This window comes from Sinocyclocheilus rhinocerous, unplaced genomic scaffold, assembly GCF_001515625.1.
Source record: "Sinocyclocheilus rhinocerous isolate Xijiao unplaced genomic scaffold, SAMN03320098_v1.1 scaffold2138, whole genome shotgun sequence".
Lineage (NCBI taxonomy): Eukaryota > Metazoa > Chordata > Actinopteri > Cypriniformes > Cyprinidae > Sinocyclocheilus > Sinocyclocheilus rhinocerous.
The window spans coordinates 523,705-543,735 of record NW_015656024.1 but is presented as its reverse complement, the minus strand read 5'-3'; the positions used below and the strand labels follow the sequence as shown (position 1 = coordinate 543,735).

Here is a 20,031-nt window from a genome sequence, read left to right as displayed (position 1 = left end):
ATATTAAATTGTTCTGTTAACATAATTAGGTTTTACTGTTCCACACTTAATATTTATAAAATTTTTACATACAGCACATATGAAATCTGCATTGTTGCTAGTTTTAATCAATAAAGTTTATATTGGCCTGTTTATTTTTAAAGTGTTCATAAGAAACGAATAAAAATTTGTATATAATTCATATTTGTATTGACTATCTCATTTCACCAGTTTCACCGTTAAACTCGTGTAAATGTGATATAGCATGAAGCTTTACACACACAAAAAATAGTTTTCTTATTTTATTACAAACTCTTATTTTTACAGGTTCATCTCAACAACACAACTGTGCAATATATATTTATCAGTTTGTTTACCGCTAATCAGTTTTGGCACAAAGTACATTAGGCACTAGGTTTACCACAAATACCAGTGTAGACAGAAGTGAATATGCTAAAATACATTTCAGATTATTTCACACACCATCATTATCGATCTGGACAATCAACTTAAATGTCATAAATATCAAAATCACAATTCAGTTTAATCCAAATTTGTTCTCATTCTAGAACAGTCACATAAAAACGAACATTTTCCTTACTACAACTTCATAGCTCTAACAGTGCAAAAGTCCAGAGACATTTATGCTAAACCCAGGGAACTGTTTTTCCAAAAACTCTCTTGGAAAATAAGCCGAAGCCCCTAAAAAGAAAAAGAAAAAAAAAGTGCAGTACTATTTGCTTGTATAGATTCAAGAAATTTTAGACCTTTAGAATAAAACCTTATATAAAAGTTAAGGTGCGGTCATATTAGCAAAATTTTGTGGACAAAAAAGGTCTGTTGTCTGAACTGTCAATAGCGTAGTGATTTTGGTCAAAGCTGTGCATTTGTGTGAACAACTTGAACTGTGAAAGAGCAATATCTGAGCAATATCTTTCGACCTTTACCTCCTTTTGAAAGGACTGGATTTTGCCTGTGAAAATTTGCCAAACAACGGTAAATGTGACCATACCTCAGAGTTTAGGTTTAGGATGAACCAAATGATAGCATCATAATATCGAGCAATTACTTAAAGGATTAGTTCACCCAAAAATTTAAATTAGCCCATAAATTACTCACCCTCAAGTCATCCTAGGTGTATATGACTTTCTTCTTTCAGACGAGTCCAGTCGGAGGTATATTAAAAATTGTCTTTGATCTTTCAAGCTGTTACATGGCACTCAGCAGGTGTTGCATTGCTTCAGTCCAAAAGCACTTAATTAAAATGCGCCCATCCATAAAAAAAAAGTGTCTCACACGGCTCCGGGGGGTGAACAAAGGCCTTCTGTAGCGAATCGATGCGTTTTTGTAAGATAAATATCCATATTCAAAACGTAATAATCACTTTAATGTAGCTTGCGCTCACTGTTGTACACTGGAAGCAGTTCCGGACGGATGACGAATTAGGTTTTTTTATGGATGGGCGCATTTTATTTAACTTCTTTTGGACTGATGCATGCAGCACCCGCTGAGTGCCATTAAACAGCTTGAAAGATCAAATACAATTTTTAATATAACTCCGACTGGATTCGTCTGAAAGAAGAAAGTCATATACACCTAGGATGACTTGAGGGTGAGTAATTTATGGGCTAATTTTCATTTTTGGGTGAACTAACCCTTTAAGTATAAATATAGTGTCTAATAAAGGGGAAAACAATCTAATTATCTCCAGCAAACTCTCTAAGTTACTAAAATGTGAATTGTTTCTAATGTCATGTTTGTAGAGAAAATGTTTGTTATAGTTTCTCTACATTTGTAGAGAATCTTAAAGTGAATAAAAAGTATATTGGTTCCGTTTTCTTGAAATTCGAACATTCTCTTCTGACTAAACACCTGTTTATTAAGAAACTGTGAAGTTGTTAACATAGAATAAGACTGATTATCTTATTGTATTATATTTTCTGGAACCCTTATTTTATTTTAATGGGTTTCATAATATAGTAAAATAACTAAATTGTCTATTCCAATATTACACAACCACATTTTAGCATCAAAGCCCAGAAAAACCCAGAATCAGAGATCAGTTGTGAAAGACATCTTTCAGGGGATTTGCACCGATAACAACACTGGTTGCCTGAGGAATCAGATAATGAAATAGTGGAATTCACTCTTGCTAATAGGTGTATCTTGACAATGGCGTGTCTTCAAGGAGATCATCCTGCAGAAAAGCACATCAGGGTTTTATTTTTGAGGTCATTTTGAATTTGATCATTATCAGTGTTGATTTGCAGAACATGCCATCACATTTGCAAAACATGACATAATTACCATTATCGTGTAAATTAGTGATTGAGCAATAGTGGATTTTACCAATAAAGATAACTAGGCTGGACCACATTGGCCGATAACTGATTAATCTACTAATAGTTTATTACAAAAAATAATTATAAAAATTATTTTAAAAAACAGTATTGAAAAATATTTAAATTTATTAGTAAATGATTATTGTTAGTAAATGAAATTAGCAATCTAAAAATGAACAATACTTCTTCAGCATTTATTATCCTTAGTTAATGTTACAAATTGACTCTTATTGCAAATTGACTCTATTGTTACCATTTCATATAAAAATAAATATCTACACAAAGTCCATTACATTGAAATTAGATACATATGTATATTAAATGTATACTCTCCCACTTTATTTGCGTCTATTTTAGAACACTTTTACAATAGAATATTATTATCTAATACTATTATCTAATGAAAATAGAATCTAATATCAAATAGAATACTTTTAGAACAGAATACTATTATCTAATAAAAATAACAAAATATGTTTTACAGTGACGATAAAAAATTAAATTGGATGCATTTCTGATTTGTTTCTGTTGACTGCATGAACATAATTTACTAGCTTTAAATTAGTGATGTCAATCGATTAAAAAAAATTTTTTTTTATGAAATGAATCACGATTAACCCCATCTAACATTAAAGTTTTTAAATATACTTCTATATTGCAATAATTTCACAATCTTCAAATTAATGTAGAAACAACATAAAGACAGTATATTTTAAATATTTGTTTTAGTGGCATGTTTTTTTTATGACTGAAGGCGAGTATCACTGATACCAGTACTACTGATGTCTCTAGGAAATTGTTATTTTTTCCCTAATATTTAATCATTGACTGTAGCCATTCAACATTACAGTATAATTGAGATTTATCAATTTCAACATTTATTAGACTTTAAAAAATAACTTCTAATTTAAGTGAACTTAAAACAATCTTCACATAAACCCATTACAATAAATGTTTACCTGTGCCCTTCAGCAAATAGGAAATATAAAGAAACTGAATAAAGTTATCAACGCTAAATTCTAAATTAAATATAGACGAATCCTTAAAGCTACAAAAGTTATTTTGGAAAAGATATTCCTTTTTGTTCTTTAGTTCTTCTTTGATTAACAGACATCACAGCGGCTGGGTTTTAAGATTATTTATTTGGCTGCTATTACTTTAAGAGCTGCCACTGCGGAACATGACACGGATCTGACATGCGCATGCTCATGGTTTCATTCACGCTTTAATATGAAATGATACAGGCTACAGCGTGCACCGCCGTATTTGTGCGTGCAAATGAAGAGCACATGCTACGAGCACAGTATAATGACTGACAGGACAGGAAAATTGTTTTTTACTGAATTATGGCCTGATAACATTTCATCTGACCGCAGTTCACTGTTGTTCTACTCCTCGTCACCTGTACCGTTTCCACGCTTGTTTGACTACCCTTACGAAAAAGAAGTTTATTCAAGTGTGCTATTAGTATACTTCTTTTAAACTAAAAATAGGAAAGCACAATTTTAGTCTACTTTTTATGTACTTCTCAGAAATGGGCTTTATGTACTTCTCAGAAATATACTTAAAATGACATTTAAGTATACTTGACTTATACTTAGAAAAAGTCTAAATATGTTTTAGCTATAATTGTGCTCCTAGAATCCGTGTTTTCATTGTTATACTGTAGGGGGCGCTAGTACACATCTTCTGTACAGAATTTCCAAAAAACACAAGTGAAGAAGAAACCGAAACAACAGATGCTTCCACATGTATTCTAACACGATCATCAGACATAAAACAGTATCAAAACTATGTAACATTATGGAATAAATGTTGTAAACTAGTTGTGTACTTAAAGTTTACTACTGTTATACTTAAAAGTATACTTTTATATATTAGAAAGTGGGCCAATTTAGTCCCAAGGAGTATTGAAATAGTACACTTACAAGTATACTACTAGTACACTGATATTTGTATACTTACTACATAAAGTATACTTAAAAATATACTTGAACTTTACTTAAGTATACTTACTAAAATAAACTTGAAGTATACTACTTTTTGGTAAGGGTAGTGCCTGGAGCTGAGGCGAAGTGGAGTGCGTGTCTGAAAAGTCTCCAGTTTGATTTGGTCGTAAAGACATTCTGTGCCTAAATAAATGCAATTCTTGTCAAGAAAAAAAGAGACAAGCAGCAGTTGTGAGTGGGGTGGCCAACCCTAGCTCCGCCCCTGCATTAACTGCGTTAAATATTTTTAATGCCATTAAACTGGAAAAATTCATCGCTTTCGTTAACGCTAATTTTGACAGCACTACTTTAAATCTACATATAAAACAAACAAACCCGACAAGGCGTCATTTATTCTGCCTCTAGAGGCCGCTCTTGTTCTGTATAATGACAGTGGACCTTCTCAGTTGCTCCAGCAATGGATGCAACCTGAAAAAACTATCGCTATTGTTCCAGCAATCAGTTACTGGTGCCGATTAATCAGCCAAACCAATCAATTGTTCAACCTCTAATGGAAATCTATAAAACTCTCAAAGATCTCAATTTTAAATATCCCAATTTGCTGCCCGAATGCAAGACTCACCATAGGGAGGTCTTGAAGCCGGTGGAATTCTGGATGCTCACTCCGTTGACGGAACCTGAGGAAGAGGACGACTGAGACCATGGCAGTGCAAATAATGAAAATGGTGACCAGAGCAGCGAGCAGGGGGTCCAGGGGTGATGCAGGGCGGTGGGGAACCTTCCCTGACTCTAGATTGAGGAATGGAGCAGAAACTGATTATCACTATCACAGGAACTAATAAAACTGAAGGAACATCATGTACAGACCACAGAAATAAGTGCAGTTGGAAAAATAATGAAATTATCATGTCCAGAAAAGTGTCCAGAGCTTATCATCATCAACTTAAATTTCATCTCGATATGATTTTGTTTATCACCCAGCCCTATTGTGTCTCTTAAGAAGACTTGGATTACACCTCTTGATGATTCATTTGGATTATTTCTACAGTATCTTTATGAACTTGACATTTTTGGTTGCCTGGATTCCATTAAATAAAAAATAAGATACAAATATCTGTTTAATGTTTAATGGGTTTGGAATGACACCACACACCTTGATCCCCCACATCCAGTTCAGAAGGTTCATCCTGGTCTTCCAAAGGAGCAGGTCCAGTGACCTTTGAACTGCTGGTCAGGACGACCTGAGATGTCTGAGGGTAAGTGGGGGTGAATGGTGGAGCTGTTTGTGTTGTCTGGATCACGCTGCTGGCTGGAGTAGACCTCAGTGCCTGAGGTCCTTCACTTGGACTGATGGATGTTGCAGGAGCTGTGGAGGCTACTGAATATAAAACGGTGCTCTTCAAATAAGAAATTGACATGCTGCTAGTAGAAGAATCTGCAGGAGAAAAACATGCACAGAAAGTTTGACTGAGATAGATCTCTCCTTCAATGGTATATTTTTTTACCCGTTTTACTGTATGCCGGGCAAAAGCTGTTTTGAAGAACTTGTGTTTTGAAGTTGTTTTCTAAGAGTCATACTTAAGGTCTGGCATAAGTGCAGTAAACCAATAAGTAGATATTCAACTGCCCTAAATATAGCTGTGTTTCCAGTGAAATGACAGTATGAGAGAGGGATATTATTTACAAACACAGTCGTGTTCCAAAATGTTACGCCCACATCCAGCCATTATTTACGGACAGACGTTTGATCAAGTGGGTGGAATGTGGCAGTTTCTCAGAGAGTCTCACGAGTTCAGTCTGGAATCAGTCACATTAAGCCCAGTGTTTTATCATTAAAGTGGAACAAAGTGATGTACACCTACACCCACATGAAAGCACTCAGACTAGAAGACAAACCCAAATGTCAGTGCACGAAACCAGAAGCATCGTGTCTTTTACAACAATATGCGAGCAACTTTACTGTCATCTCAGCTTGTGACGTCAATGGGAACATCTATAGAGCAGTGTGGCAAATGTGATAAAGCCAATATATAACAATTTATTGAAGGCAAATGCAAAACAAGCTGAAATAAAAAAATCTAAAATAAAAAAGTTAAACAGTTTTATAGAAGCATTTAGAAACAGGTCAGAATCGAACACCAACCAGAAAGCCACAGCTCTGACTAGAGCACACTGTACATTTTTTTTTTCTAACTTTTAAATGAAATCATTGACATATTAAAGGGCAAAAGGCTAAAAAAGTACATTTGACAAGAAAATTGCATTGAAATCTTTCTACTTTAAAGTGCCCCTTTATGAATCACCTAATGAGTCGTCATTCATTCGAATCCCACTTCCGTGATGGCTACACGTCACGGGGTAACACATTTGCATAATGCGCACCTATGTTCTGCATTGGCCGGCCGCGAACAACTTGACCCCGCCCACAAACGGAGACTCCCAAAACAATATTAGGAACCGTAAAAATGGCATAATAGGTGCACTTTAATGTTTAATTCAATGCATTTCTCAGTTAATGTGTGCCTTTTTTGTAATTATTCATGAAATTTACTAGCAATTTGTGAAAATATAAAATTTACTGCATCTTTCAGCTCTTCGTAAACTTAATTTGCGCAGCATTGTCTTCCACTGTCCATGTTGTTGTTCTCTAAGGTTGTTTTTAAACCTTAGTTAGACTGATTAACGACAGATAGCTTTTGCAATTTGATTAGGTTTAATTGTATTAGTCTTGCCTGGTACCGAGGCTGTGTCCATGTTGAGGGTGGAGACTTCTTGTAGCGCAGGGGTCTGTTGTGAGATGGCTGGTGAAGGAGAGGTGTCATTGTGCACTACAGCGTCTTTGGATGACTGTGATGGAGGAGGAACAGTAGGTGTGACCTCCGTTGTGAAATCCGCTGAAGGAGAGGAGACGCTTTGATAGGCTGTAGTGGCTCGTGATTCCAAAATGTCACTTGCTGAAGTCATGCGATTTTTCGGAGTGACTTCATTCAGAGTGGACCTCACGTCTGGGGATGTGTCTGTGGTCTGACCTTGGGGAGAAGTAGAAAATGTCTGCATGAGCAAGCTTGCTCGTTCCTATTTGCAACTGTACTTGTAAATCTAGAAAATAAACATGAGCATGGAGGGGAAGAAATTTATATGCCATGAAATATGTTTATTTGATTTGAGTAAAGCTACAGGAAGAACGCTGTGTGTTCTCATGCTGAAACGGTAACGTGGGCGTTCTAGACCGGATCTGTACAGTTGAGTTTAATGGTCACACAGTGAATCCACAGAACAAAGCAGGTGTGACCTTTATGTGTCAAGAAGGAGCAGAGGAACAAACAAACCAGATAAATGGAGATTTTGTCCTCAAATGTGCAGGTTTTTGAAGATTTACAAAATAGAAAGTTACACCATAAACCACTTAAACCAGTTAAATTTAGATGCATAAATAACTAAATGTAAATTTTTTTTTAAATAAGTAAATGATTCAATTTGGAGCTTTTGCCATTTTTTATTTATGCATACATGGTATACAGGGCAGATTCGAACCTATGTCTCCCACATCAGCACCAGATCAATGTGTCAGATCAACCAACGCATCCAATTATTCATGAAATTAACACTGAGAACCCAGATCTCACTTTAAGAATCGAATTAGCACTTAAGGGGGAGATGCAAATAATACAAATTAGAGTCCAAACATTATGTTACAAAAATAAAATATGTAAAATATGTTTCTATTCCCAAATATGTTAATATTAGTAATATTTTAATCTTTGCAGTAGCCTATTGTTACATTCAAAAGAAGAGAAGATAGATAGATAGACAGACAGACAGACAGACAGATAGATGATAGATAGACAGACAGACAGACAGACAGATAGATAGATGATAGACAGACAGACAGATAGATGATAGACAGACAGACAGACAGACAGATAGATAGATAGATAGACAGACAGACAGATAGATGATAGACAGACAGATAGATGACAGACAGACAGACAGACAGACAGACAGACAGATAGATAGATAGATAGATAGATAGATAGATAGATAGATAGATAGATAGATGGATGGATGGATGGATGGATGGATGGATGGATGGATGGATGGATAGATTTTGTCCCATAATTTGTTCCAGGCTTAACAATGTCATTTCAAATAAATAAGATGCATATAAATCATTAGTGATTAATCAGAAAAAAAAACATGCGAGCAAGACAAAGCCTGCAGATACTGTAACATTATAGAATCCTGTTGCTGTTTTCATGCTAAAATCAAGTCAACCATAAGCCATGTGCTTACCTTTTATGATAGACAAATGAAGAACCATCGCAGTCCATATAATAAAAGCGCTTTGAATCCTCATGTTAGATAAAGTGAGTCAAGCGCAGACACCGTGCTGGTTCGCTCTGTGATTCCGGGATGATCTTTCCGTTAGATGACAGCGGACATCACCAGAGCTAAAAATATCCCGAGGGGTCTGGGCTTCGACAGCGGGGTGTGGTTAAGCGCAACCTATAGTCTAACGACAGCTTATTTATAAAGAGAGCCAAAGGGTTTCAGACCCTTTGAATCGAATGTGAAGCTACAGAGAGATTTGAGTGTTAAGTGAATGACGTGTGGCGTCAGCTGTTATGAGTGCGAGCCACGTGCTCCCATCAGATCTGCCCCCCGCGAGCGCACAAACACACACACACACACGCGAGTCATGACCTGACAGGACTCCAAAACACCCCCTCACACCTTACCACCGAATACTCACTGTTGCTGAGCACAAGAATAGGAGATAAGGAAGTCAATGAGGATTGAGAATGGAGGCAGTGAATGCAGACGAGTTCACGGTGGAGGCAGTGGAGAGGGTGAGTAGATTGTGAGCTGCTGTGACTCACAGAAACACAATAACCCTCGACCATTTGTGTTTGAGAGGACTTGACAAACGGCGACTAATAACACAACGTTATAGCGTTTCACCTAAATATTATATTAGGGAAACTGTAGCCTATATTTTAGTAGCTGCAACTGGTCATCATTTAGTTTTTCACTATTGCAGTTCCTGCAATATTTGGGGTCTGAGTGACCTTAGTAGTAGCTCAATAAACATACTTAACGTCAAAGCATCAGGTTGAAACTTGAACATTTCTTTTCTAATTTTATAAGTGCTTATTAAAAATGTCCTACATCGTAATAACACACAAAGGCCCCAGATATAAGCTAAAACATGAAAAAAATGCAATGTTAATATTGTTTTATGGAGATACAGTCTCCTATCAGTTTATATTTATTTATTTATTTGTTCCACAATGTGCTTTTGCCCCCAAAAAAACACTACTAGGATGGAGACCAGTCCAATTACCTTTTTTTAAATAAATAAATAATTTCTTTTTTTTCTTTCTTCTTTTTTTTTTTTTAGCTTACTGGGTTTTAATTGGGCCAGATAATTTTTTAAAAATTGCTATTATTATTTTGACACATATATAAATAAGGTGTGAGTAAAATTTTAACATAAAAAAGCAGATGAAATTGTATTATCTGGGTCGTGTTGAAATAGCAGTAAGTTAATTTTCAGAAGTATTTTTATGTTATGTTTTAAGGCTTGAGTGGCAACTGACACACCAGAATAAAACGAAAATCCAATAGGGATTTAAAAATACCTTTGTTTAAGAGTTAAAAGTCATGAACCAAACCACTCAACCAAGAGGTGAAAATCACAACATTACAGAATCAAAACATTATCTGAAAATCTAACAATAAATAAATATGAAAGAAACAAAGGTACAAAGAACTACAAACCTAGAATCATCGTGAACAATATAATTGAAATAACAATCATGGATAAATATAAAACTGTTTATTTAAAGATGTTGATAAGAAATAGAGAGAGAAACAATTTATTTTACATTTATTGAGAAATATGCATATATATATATAGCATAGGGAAAGAGCTCTTTTAATAATTTTGATTCTCTGATTGGTGGCATTCTTTGATTGGTGAATTATGGGTAATGTAGTTTTTCACCAAGAATTCGGCTGTTGAATATGATAATTTAAAAAATAAGTTGAAATAATGCATGCTAATGGCTTTAACAGAAGTATATCAGAAGTGTAACTCATGATACTCTATCTTTAAAGGTCAATAAAGTAACATAAAAACATTTTTTTTAAGTTTTACTTTTCCACTCTATCACTATGTATGGAAAATAAGATGACTGCAACACTGTACTGACCAATCAGAAGCCAGGACTAAACTATCAATTTTATACTATAACTGAAACTTGTGTTAAAAAAGTTTTTTTAATATCATGTCACGCAGAACATTTCTGTCACTGCTTGGCGTTTCATGAAGTGTGTAAATAACAGTAACTTTGTGCCTACAACTAGTGCCTCTGCCTTTCTGAAAAGACACTGAAGGGTGAGAATTATTGCTAACACTTGAGTTGAATGAAATGTGTGATAGCCATACATTTTAACAAGCCATTTTTCTTTTCTGTAAGAGCGGTTAAATCAAAACTGCCAAGGTTTGGAGATGTAAACCTGAGGCGAGAGCTATAATTCAATAGAAGTAAATTTCATCAGCTCCATTCAGGGCTGCCTTTCATTTGGACAATGCTGTCCCTGAGGCCTCTATTCCTTCATATTCCCATAATTCCACTAACAGCCGAGTAAACCCACACAAGTTTGAAGGTGTTTGGCCTTGTGCACTTCAGAACAATAAAGAAGCTTCTGTAAGTGGAAAGTAACTTGATATCTTCAGTAAGCTGTGCTAGTCTAATAATAACTGTCAGCATGTGGGGGATTTGGTGGCTGCTTTATGTTATGCTTCCCCATTGTGTGCTGTGATTTCAGTGACATCTTATCTATGCATTATCAATACATTTTTGGGGGAAAGAATATGGTAATATCAATATGTACTATACAAGTCAAAAGTTTAGAATCATTACGATTGTTTAATATTTTTGTACTGAGTCTCTTATGCTCACCAGGGTTTTCTATTTGAATATATTTTAAAAATTCAAAAAGTTGAATTTTCAGCATCATTACTTCAGTCTTCACTGTCACATAATCCTTCAGAAATCATTCTAATATGCTGATTTGCTGCTCAAGAAACATTTATTATTATTGTTATTATTATTATTATTATTGGTTGAAAACAGTTTTTGCTGTTGGGGGTAATAAAAAAAAAAGAAAGAAATGAATACTTTTATTGCATTAATACTCCTTTATATGCATTAAATTGACCAAAAGTGACAGTAAAGACATTTATAAAGTTACAAAAGATTTCTATTTCAAATAAATGCTGTTTTTGAACTTTTTATTCATAAAAGAATCCTTAGAAAAATGTATAATGCTTTCGACAAAAATATTATATAACAAAAATTGTGATACTGAAGAACGTAATGGCTGCTGAAAATGTACAAATAAATGCAGCCTTGGTGAGAGATCTTTTGTAACATCATAAATGTCTTTACAGTGACTTTTTGATAAATGTAATGTGTTCATGCTGAATAAAAGTATTAATTTCTAAAAAAAAAAAAAAAATAAATAAATAAATTAACTTACCCAAACTATATATATGAATTGTAGTGTATCATGTTTCCACAAAAAATATTAAGCAGTAAAAACAGTTTGAAGACTGGAGTAATGGCTGCTAAAAATTCAGCTTTGTCATCACAGAAATAAATGATATTTTAAAATGAATTAACATATTAATATAGAATCTATCTATAAAAATCTGAATATTACTGTATTTTGTGTTTTATTTTTTTCTGTATTTTTTCGAATAAATGCAGCATTGGTGAGCATAAGAGACTTAATGATTTCAACCTTTTGACAAGTAGTGTAATTATAATAGAATCAGTGTTTGGTCTTTCCTAATGTTCTGTAGGCTCTTCAGCAGCTCTACTATGACCCTGATATGGACAAGAAGAATGTGGCCCAGAAGTGGCTCACACAAGCCCAGGCATCACCACAAGCCTGGCACTTCTGCTGGGCTTTGCTCAGGCCAGACAAAGTAAGCAGTGGGTTCGACTACTCCACACTCTAAAATGTATACCTTTCACTGCATTACATTCATTGATCTTACTTATTTGGTTTCACATTAGGTTCCTGAGATCCAGTTCTTTGGGGCAAGCACATTACATGCTAAAATCTCCCGCCATTGGTCCGACCTCCCGCCGGGTCAGTTAGACTCGCTCCGCTCGCAGCTCATCACCCAGGTCGGCCAGTTTGCATCGGGGCCTAAGCTGGTGCTGACGAGGCTCTGTGTCGCTCTGGCCTCTCTGGTTCTTCACGTCTTAGCCGAAACGTGGCCGACGGCAGTACCAGATCTTCTGTGTGCCTTCCAGACTGGAGAGAGTGTGACGGAAGCTGACGGTCAAGCCCGATGCCTCGCGCTTCTAGAGCTCCTCGCCGTTCTGCCCGAGGAGCTGCAAAGCAGCAGGATCCCGGCCTCTCGGCGCTCACAGCTGAGAAGCGCTCTGGCTGTGGACTGGAGCTCGGTCTGCTCCCTGCTCCAGCAGTTACTACAGCAGCCGGACGCACCCTGTCCGGTCAGAGAGCAGGTGCTGAGGTGCGTGTCCTCCTGGCTCACGCTGGACATCGCTTTAAAAGACAGCGAGGGGTTGCTGGAGAGCTGCTTGGCCCTGCTGAAGGAGTCTGAGTTGTTTGACACAGCCGTAGAGACCATCGTCAGCATCATCTCACAGCCTGACTGTCAGAGGTGAGAGACGACACAGCTGTTTGTACTGTTAAAACACGCATTAGCTCCTGTCCATGTATTCATAGTTCTGTCTGTTTCCTTTTTCTTGCCAACGTATTTGAATTGCATATGAAACGTCCATCCATTTGGATTACACAGTCTTAACATAAACTAATAAACTTAATCAGAGGCATATTTGTCAGTAATACATAAATTAAACATGTAAGAAAAAGGCAAGATTTCTAACTAACTGGATGTGTTTTAAATACAAAGTAACCAGGTTTAAATATAGGTTTCCAACTTATACATTTTCACTCATTTTTACTGAATATATTTTTAACTGAATATTGTCATATTTTAACCGAGTTCATACTTTTTAACTGAATAAATGTTGTTGTTTTCACAATGGATTCACAACTGATTTATGCGAGTTTGCAGATTTAAGCAAAATGCATTTTGAAATGGTTATTTATATAAAATCAAAAAGACAGAAATAATTAAAAATAAACTATGCTATGATTTTTGAGTGCATAAATCTTACCTTTTTTCATTTATGTATTACTGACAAATATGCATCGCATTTTGTCAGGTTTATTATGTGTTAAAACTGTGTAATCCAAATGGATGGAAATTTTAAAGGCAATTCAAATACATAAATCTTAAATTTAGGCTTATAGAGCGTATTATCTGTCAGACAGACAGATAGTGTTTATGGACTGTACAAAAAAAGTTACAAATTTTAATTAATTGATTCTATTAATAAATCTTATTTAATATTGCTAAATTAACCCAAATACATGAGTTTATGTGTTAAATCAGGAAGAAGTAGCTCTTTAAAAAAACAATTGCAAGTTACCATTGTTTATAGTGTTTGTTTTTATATAGGGGAATTTTTGCATTAAAATGGATAGATAACTGAATATATTGAACATATATTAAACTGAATATATTAAACATTTTAACATATTCTTGAAAAATGTGCGTAGAACAGCGTAGTATTTGACAATGCATATTTTGCCGCCATAAATCCATAGTGTTATTCAAATTCCAAAACTGATAAGGTGATAATTATTTTCATATTAAGGAAAAATAACTGAAAAAATTGCAAAAATTATTAATCTACACCTGTATACATTTGATGCACAAACAAAACTATCAAATATCCAATATTGGCTGATAATTTGGAAAAAAAAATGTTTGATAACTGATTACATTTTCCCTTACACAAGAAAACGAATCGCAAGTAATTGTCATAGAAACTAATTATCATTCTAGTGAACTTCACTGAAGGTTGTGTATGAAATATTAATTTTTATAGTCTATGTGTTTGTGCGTGTGGAGGTTTGCAGACAGTCTGCTGAAGGTTGTTCCTCAGGTGCTGGGTCTTCAGGAGCAGCTAAAGAAGGCGGTGCAGGATGGAGACATGGAGACGTCTCACGGAATCTGTCGCATTGCTGTAGCTCTGGGAGAAACGCACTGCAGGTTGGACATAATGATCTATATGCATCATCAATCTCCCATTAATAACAGTCTTATATGACCTCAGATGGCCTGGGTCTATAAGAAGACCAATTCATCATCTGACTGCCCTTGTCTGTTTGGTGAAAGCTCTTTTCCCTCGTTCTGTCCCTCTCAACTCCCCAGGACTCTTCTGGAGCAGGTGGATCACTGGCAGGGCTTTCAGGCTCTAGTGAGCATGATTATGTCCTGCACAGGTACACCTGGACACTATCCTGTGGATGAGACCTCCAGCTCGCTCACGCTCACATTCTGGTACACCCTACAGGTACAAGTCCACCTCGAAAAATCCCTCATGTTTGATGCCAACTGGTGTTGCGTTGACTTAACTGGAGCAGATATGGTGTTTTGAGTGCTGGTGCTGTCCTTTTGGCTGCTTGTTTCAGGACGATATAACGTCATTGGATGCTGAGAGGCAGACGCTCTATCTACAAATCTACAGGCCTGTGTACTTCCAGCTGGTGGATGTTCTGCTGCAGAAGGCCTGTTTCCCCAGAGATGAGGACTATGCCGTGTGGTCTGCAGATGATAAAGAGCAGTTCAAGACCTACAGGTTAAACAAAACTTTTGAGAAGGAAGAAATACAACTGCATAGTTAAAAATGCTAAATTGTTTAATACTAACCCTTTATACATAGGGTCAATAATCAACAAGGGGAAAAAAATAAATATATATTTATATATATATATAAACAAAAAAAGCAGTGAGAGACAAGATGTGAACAGTATAAATTGTCTAAATAAAACTTTACACAGAAAAGGTTAATAAAAACCTCTAAAACAACTGTACAAAAATATTTTTAAACAGTTTTGTAGCTCAAATAATACACTTATTATATAATTACATAATTTTAAATATACTTATAAACAGAATAATTAATTTAAGTGATTGTATAAAATTATATGCTTCACATTTTCAAATTCTGATAAAATTGGCCCCGTTTACTTCTATTTTAAGTGCCTTTCCTTTTTTTGAAGTATAATTGAAAATATACAAAAATGTACCAAAATATATTGCTCTTGTAGACATTAAAATATATTTAAAATATATTCAGTAGGTTTTAGTTAATTATAGTTCCTGATACATATTTGAATTTTTAAATATATTTTATCTAAAAATATCTAAACATTTTTATATTGTCAAAAAATAAATAAAAAAATTAAAAACATTTTGCATTTACTTAAAATTGCAAACTGATTTATGTTTCCCAGTGTATATTTTGTAACATATCTTAGCATTTAAGGGTTTAAACTAAATAAAGTAAATGTAAACATTTTTTTACAATGTGTTAAATTATACAGCAAAGGTTAATACTTAAAATGAAGGGTTTGATCATTCCGTGTTCATTGATTCTCTGGCAAACAGCATTAACATTTCAAGGCTTAAAGGGGTCATATGATACGTTTAAATTTTTTTTTTTAAGTCACCGTTTTTACTCAGATTGAGAAAAACAGTGAAATCAGGCAAAAATTGAAAACCTTATAAGGGTTAGAGAACATTAGTCAATTTTAAAATTTTGTTTGTACTGTATATTTTTCATCTGTATTCATGTGAATGGACCGGACATGAACTGCTGATCATGCTTAGTAGTCATATTAGGACTGACAGTAAGTCTCCTGTACAGAGCCCTCAGTGTATGTGGATAATGCAGGCGCTGGGTTTCCTGCTCTCAGCCCTGCCCAGTGATGAGATTCTGGGGAAGCTGCTCTCTCTGGTCACCCCTCACATCCAGCAGCTGGAGAAACTGGCCAATGAGCCGGTGAGGAGCATGCTGAATTCAAGTACTACTAGAGTACTTTTAAACCTGTGAAGAAAATGTATTTGTATAGTACACAATAAATATAGTTCCAGAGAGGTTTTATAGTTAACTTTAAACCCTTTGTCGTACCTGAATTTGGTGGAACAAGAAAGAAGATAGTTTGAAAAATACTCTCTTTTACCCTTCTATGCAGCCCAGCTCTGCGAATAAGCTTCCTATTGTCCACATCCTCGGCCTGCTGTCCGATCTCTTCTCTACATTTGACCTAAACAAGCAAAGCGAAAGATCGGAGGTCATGAGACCTGTCCAAACACAGCCACACCACAACAACCCGGTACGACAACCCATCAAGACTCAAAAGTCCAATCAGCTATTGTTGATTAGCAAGCTTGTCGTAAAATGAACACCCAACAGCTGTTCTGGGCGTTTCTCAGGTGGTGGTTGTCCTGCAGCAGGCCTTCCCTCTGATCCAGACCATTCTCAGCAAGTGGCTGAATGAACCAGAGGTGGTCGAGGTCAGTGTTCGTGAACGTGTGTGTGTTTGTGGGAGTATGTGAATGATTGGCTTTTCTCTCGCCCCATCTCAGGCGGTGTGTGCTGTCTTTGAGAAATCACTGAAGACCCTTCTCCATGACTTTGCACCACTGGTGACTCAGCTCTGTGAGCTCATTGGTCAGATGTTCAGCGCTTACCCACAAGCCTCGGCTTTAGACCTCACACGACAAGTAATGACATAACGTATAATTGGCTTGATGATAAGACTAATAAATATCATAAATATCGTTTGTTTATTCTTTCATGTTTCTCTCAAGTTAGTTCACATTTTTGGCTGTGAGAAGGATCTCTTTTCTCCAATCATTGCTCTGCTGGAGCTGATTACCAATATCACCATGTCCATTTTTCAGCTCGGTAAGAGAGTAGAATGAGTCGCTATCAACATATCAACAATGAGCTCTGCAAGGGTCTGAATTTAAAGTGATTAGTCAATTCAAATGCTTAGCAAAGGTGTATTAAGGGGATAGTTATCTTCAGATGAAAAATCACTTTCATTTACTCACCCTCATATCGTTCCAAACCGGTATGATTTGTTTCCTGGAACATATTTTGAAAAAGTGTTTTTTGTCTGTACAAAGAAAATCAATGGGGTCCTGTGCTGTTTTGGACATTGTATGGACAGAAACAGTTGAAAGATATTCCACAGAAGTAGGAAAGTCATACAGGTTTAGAACGAAGTGAAGATGAGTAACTGATGACAGAATATTCAAAATAAAGAAGTGAATAGTACTTTTGACAAATATTATTAAAATGTGTACATGAGTGGCCTAGAAAAGCATGGTGGCTGCAATGTTGAGATCATGTGACCAGCATTATATTACTAATACTATTCATTTTATCTCAGTAATCGAACTCTTTTGTTGGCTAATGAAACAAATAAAAATACCTTCAACATGCACAATTTCGCAAGCTATGATATTAATGCTTGACTTTACAGTCATTGTTACAAAATGGAAATGTTGTTTTAGGCTCCAGAGATCATCCAGATGTGGTGGAGTCATTTATGCAGCTTCATGCTCAGGTCTGTGAAATAATTTACATCATTTGCATATATTTACATAGATTACATATTTTAGATTTACATTTACATAGTTAAAAAACAACCTCTTCTCATTGTTTTTACCATGTAAAGAGGTTTCCCATTTTTCTTTTATTTTTTTGGGTAATATTTTCTCTGATGTCTGCAGGCTTTGAGAAGAAAGTCTGACCTTTATCTTTCAGACCGTCTTGATATCAAAGCTGTTTTCTACTGTGGTGAGCATCAGTAAGTGTATTAACAGCCACAACGTTCATTTATTCATCCATTTATTAACTGTCTATGTCTATGTAGGAATCTTGTCATTCAAATTTCCTGAAGCTCCAACACTGAAAGCAACTTGTCTGCTATTTGTAAGTACAACACTGAACATGTTCCCAGAAGTGGTTCATCTTCACAGACAGCTGTAGTTGAACATAGAGGCCAAGTACCAGAGCTTGTACTGGAATAAACTCTTTCTGTACCATTAATGCTTGTAATATTAGTCACCCTGTACCTTGGTGAGTACTGTATACTCCATGATATGCTCTCTTGATGCTCCTGCACAGACGGAGCTGATCTCTCATTGTGAGCAGATTCCTGCTGTGAGGGAGGTGCTACAGGAGGACGGCAAGCTGCTCCTTCAGACCCTACTAGAGGTCAGATATTTCCACATGAGTACTGTTTTCATCAGCAGTTCAGACAGACTCTCTGCGCAATTCATATTTCTGCCATTTATATTGTTACACCAGTAGGTGGCAACAAGTGACCTTTATCAGTGAGTCATTGAATGATGTATTCAACCTATTCATTCAAATACTCATTCGATTCATACAAACATTAAAGGGATAGTTCACCCAAAAATGAAAATTTTATGTTTATCCATCAAATTTTGGGCATCTACTGAAGAAACAAAGTCACCTACATCTTGGATGCCCTGGGGGTAAGCAGATAAACATCAAATTTTCATTTTTGGGTGAACTATCCCTTTAATTCATTCATACAGGATGGAAACAATAAATGTTTTTATGAGTGAGTCATTGAATTATTCACTCAAGCAATTCCTTCCAAAACACGTATTCAATTAAATTCAACGTCATTGGCTTGTATGTGTATATGTGTTTGTATATATACACATATGGCATGAAGGAACAAATGATGTAATATATGAACTATGATGGTCTTTGTGTATATTGATCAAGGAAGTAGTTGGTTTCAGGTGGTGTGCAGCTAAAAAATTGGAAAAAATGAATGATTTAGGAGTAACTTAAGTGACTGTCTTTATGAGTGATTCATAGAATTGTTCAATTAACCATTTTATTCAAACAAACTGATTCATTCAGGATGGAAACACGTTTTTTCTGAGTGAATATTTGAATCAAACAATTCATTCAAAAACACTGATTCATTCAGGAGCAAGTTATGACTGTCTTTATGAGTGAGTAATTGTATCATTTCTTTAACCTATTTTTTTCAATCACACTGATTCACTTAGTATGGAAACAAGTGACTTTTTGAGTCATTGAATCATTCACTCAGCTAATTCATTAAAAAACACTTATTCATGCAGCAATGAAACAAGTGATTGAGTCACTGAAGTATTTACCACAAAAATACTGATTAATGAAGGAATGAAACACCACTACTGTTTCTTGGAGACCAAAAAACAATATAATTTTATTTCCAAGTAGGGCTGTTGAAAAAAAATTCGAATTTCGAATATTCGTCGAATTGAAAATAAAAATCCACATTTTTATTTTACAAAATTTTTGCATTCGAAGTTTAGGTGTGCGTTAAGGAGGCAGACTTATCAGTGGCGCATGAGATGCGATGACGATGTAAGTGTCGTTGCATTAGAATGTTTTTGTTAGCCTATCCAGTTGAAGCCACTAGATGTGCCGCTGCTGCGTTGTTCATTAAAAATATTGCGGGAAAAGAGAACATCAATGCGGAGAAGATCTTGTTTACATCAAAACTGAAACCAAGCCGTTCACACAGAACGCATATTTATCACATTTTCTAGAGGGACATCTATCACCGTTGCACTCGCATCTCGCACAAAAGAGCCGCATGTTTAGAAAGCCATGTAAAATTAACTTAAGTTCAACTTTTAAAAAAACATGTCTCGAGACTTTATTGTGGTTTTTCTGTATCCCACTGTATCTCATGTTTTTAAATGAAGAAAGTAGCCTACTCTTTGTGATTGGTTTTCGGTCCTTTGTATTAAA

The 20,031-nt window shown here is 35.6% G+C and overlaps 2 protein-coding genes across 2 annotated transcripts in view; one reads left to right on the top strand and one right to left on the bottom strand.

Annotated features, from left to right (window-relative positions):
* Positions 1 to 1,827: 1,827 nt before the first annotated feature.
* Positions 1,828 to 8,851, bottom strand: LOC107719287 (uncharacterized protein PB18E9.04c-like). Its single transcript, XM_016526681.1, has 5 exons — positions 8,564 to 8,851; positions 7,003 to 7,299; positions 5,424 to 5,705; positions 4,893 to 5,059; positions 1,828 to 2,176 (listed from the first exon to the last, which is right to left on the bottom strand). Exons 1-5 carry the CDS (start codon positions 8,625 to 8,627, stop codon positions 2,132 to 2,134), a joined length of 855 nt encoding a protein of 284 aa, XP_016382167.1. The 5' UTR covers positions 8,628 to 8,851; the 3' UTR covers positions 1,828 to 2,131.
* A 68-nt stretch (positions 8,852 to 8,919) lies between these two features.
* The window catches only part of ipo13a (importin 13a), a 12,403-nt gene continuing 1,291 nt past the window's right edge, over positions 8,920 to 20,031 (top strand). Inside the window, exons 1-15 of the mRNA XM_016526670.1 lie at positions 8,920 to 9,120; positions 12,144 to 12,269; positions 12,361 to 12,977; positions 14,298 to 14,438; positions 14,601 to 14,742; positions 14,861 to 15,063; positions 16,101 to 16,233; positions 16,427 to 16,567; positions 16,668 to 16,748; positions 16,821 to 16,958; positions 17,046 to 17,142; positions 17,757 to 17,809; positions 17,976 to 18,042; positions 18,119 to 18,177; positions 18,373 to 18,462. Coding sequence (XP_016382156.1) covers positions 9,073 to 9,120; positions 12,144 to 12,269; positions 12,361 to 12,977; positions 14,298 to 14,438; positions 14,601 to 14,742; positions 14,861 to 15,063; positions 16,101 to 16,233; positions 16,427 to 16,567; positions 16,668 to 16,748; positions 16,821 to 16,958; positions 17,046 to 17,142; positions 17,757 to 17,809; positions 17,976 to 18,042; positions 18,119 to 18,177; positions 18,373 to 18,462 — 2,136 coding nt within the window. The 5' untranslated portion in view covers positions 8,920 to 9,072. The remainder of the gene's footprint in view (positions 9,121 to 12,143; positions 12,270 to 12,360; positions 12,978 to 14,297; positions 14,439 to 14,600; positions 14,743 to 14,860; positions 15,064 to 16,100; positions 16,234 to 16,426; positions 16,568 to 16,667; positions 16,749 to 16,820; positions 16,959 to 17,045; positions 17,143 to 17,756; positions 17,810 to 17,975; positions 18,043 to 18,118; positions 18,178 to 18,372; positions 18,463 to 20,031) is intronic.

What these genes read in the sequence shown, in the direction of transcription:
- LOC107719287 (XM_016526681.1), bottom strand. Translation starts at nt 8,627, where the DNA reads ATGAGGATTCAAAGCGCTTTTATTATATGGACTGCGATGGTTCTTCAT. An exon ending in GGACACAGCCTCGGTACCAG is followed by an intron (nt 5,706 to 7,002) that starts GCAAGACTAATA and finishes TTTCTCCTGCAG; the next exon opens with ATTCTTCTACTAGCAGCATG. An exon ending in ACTGGATGTGGGGGATCAAG is followed by an intron (nt 5,060 to 5,423) that starts GTGTGTGGTGTC and finishes TCCTCAATCTAG; the next exon opens with AGTCAGGGAAGGTTCCCCAC.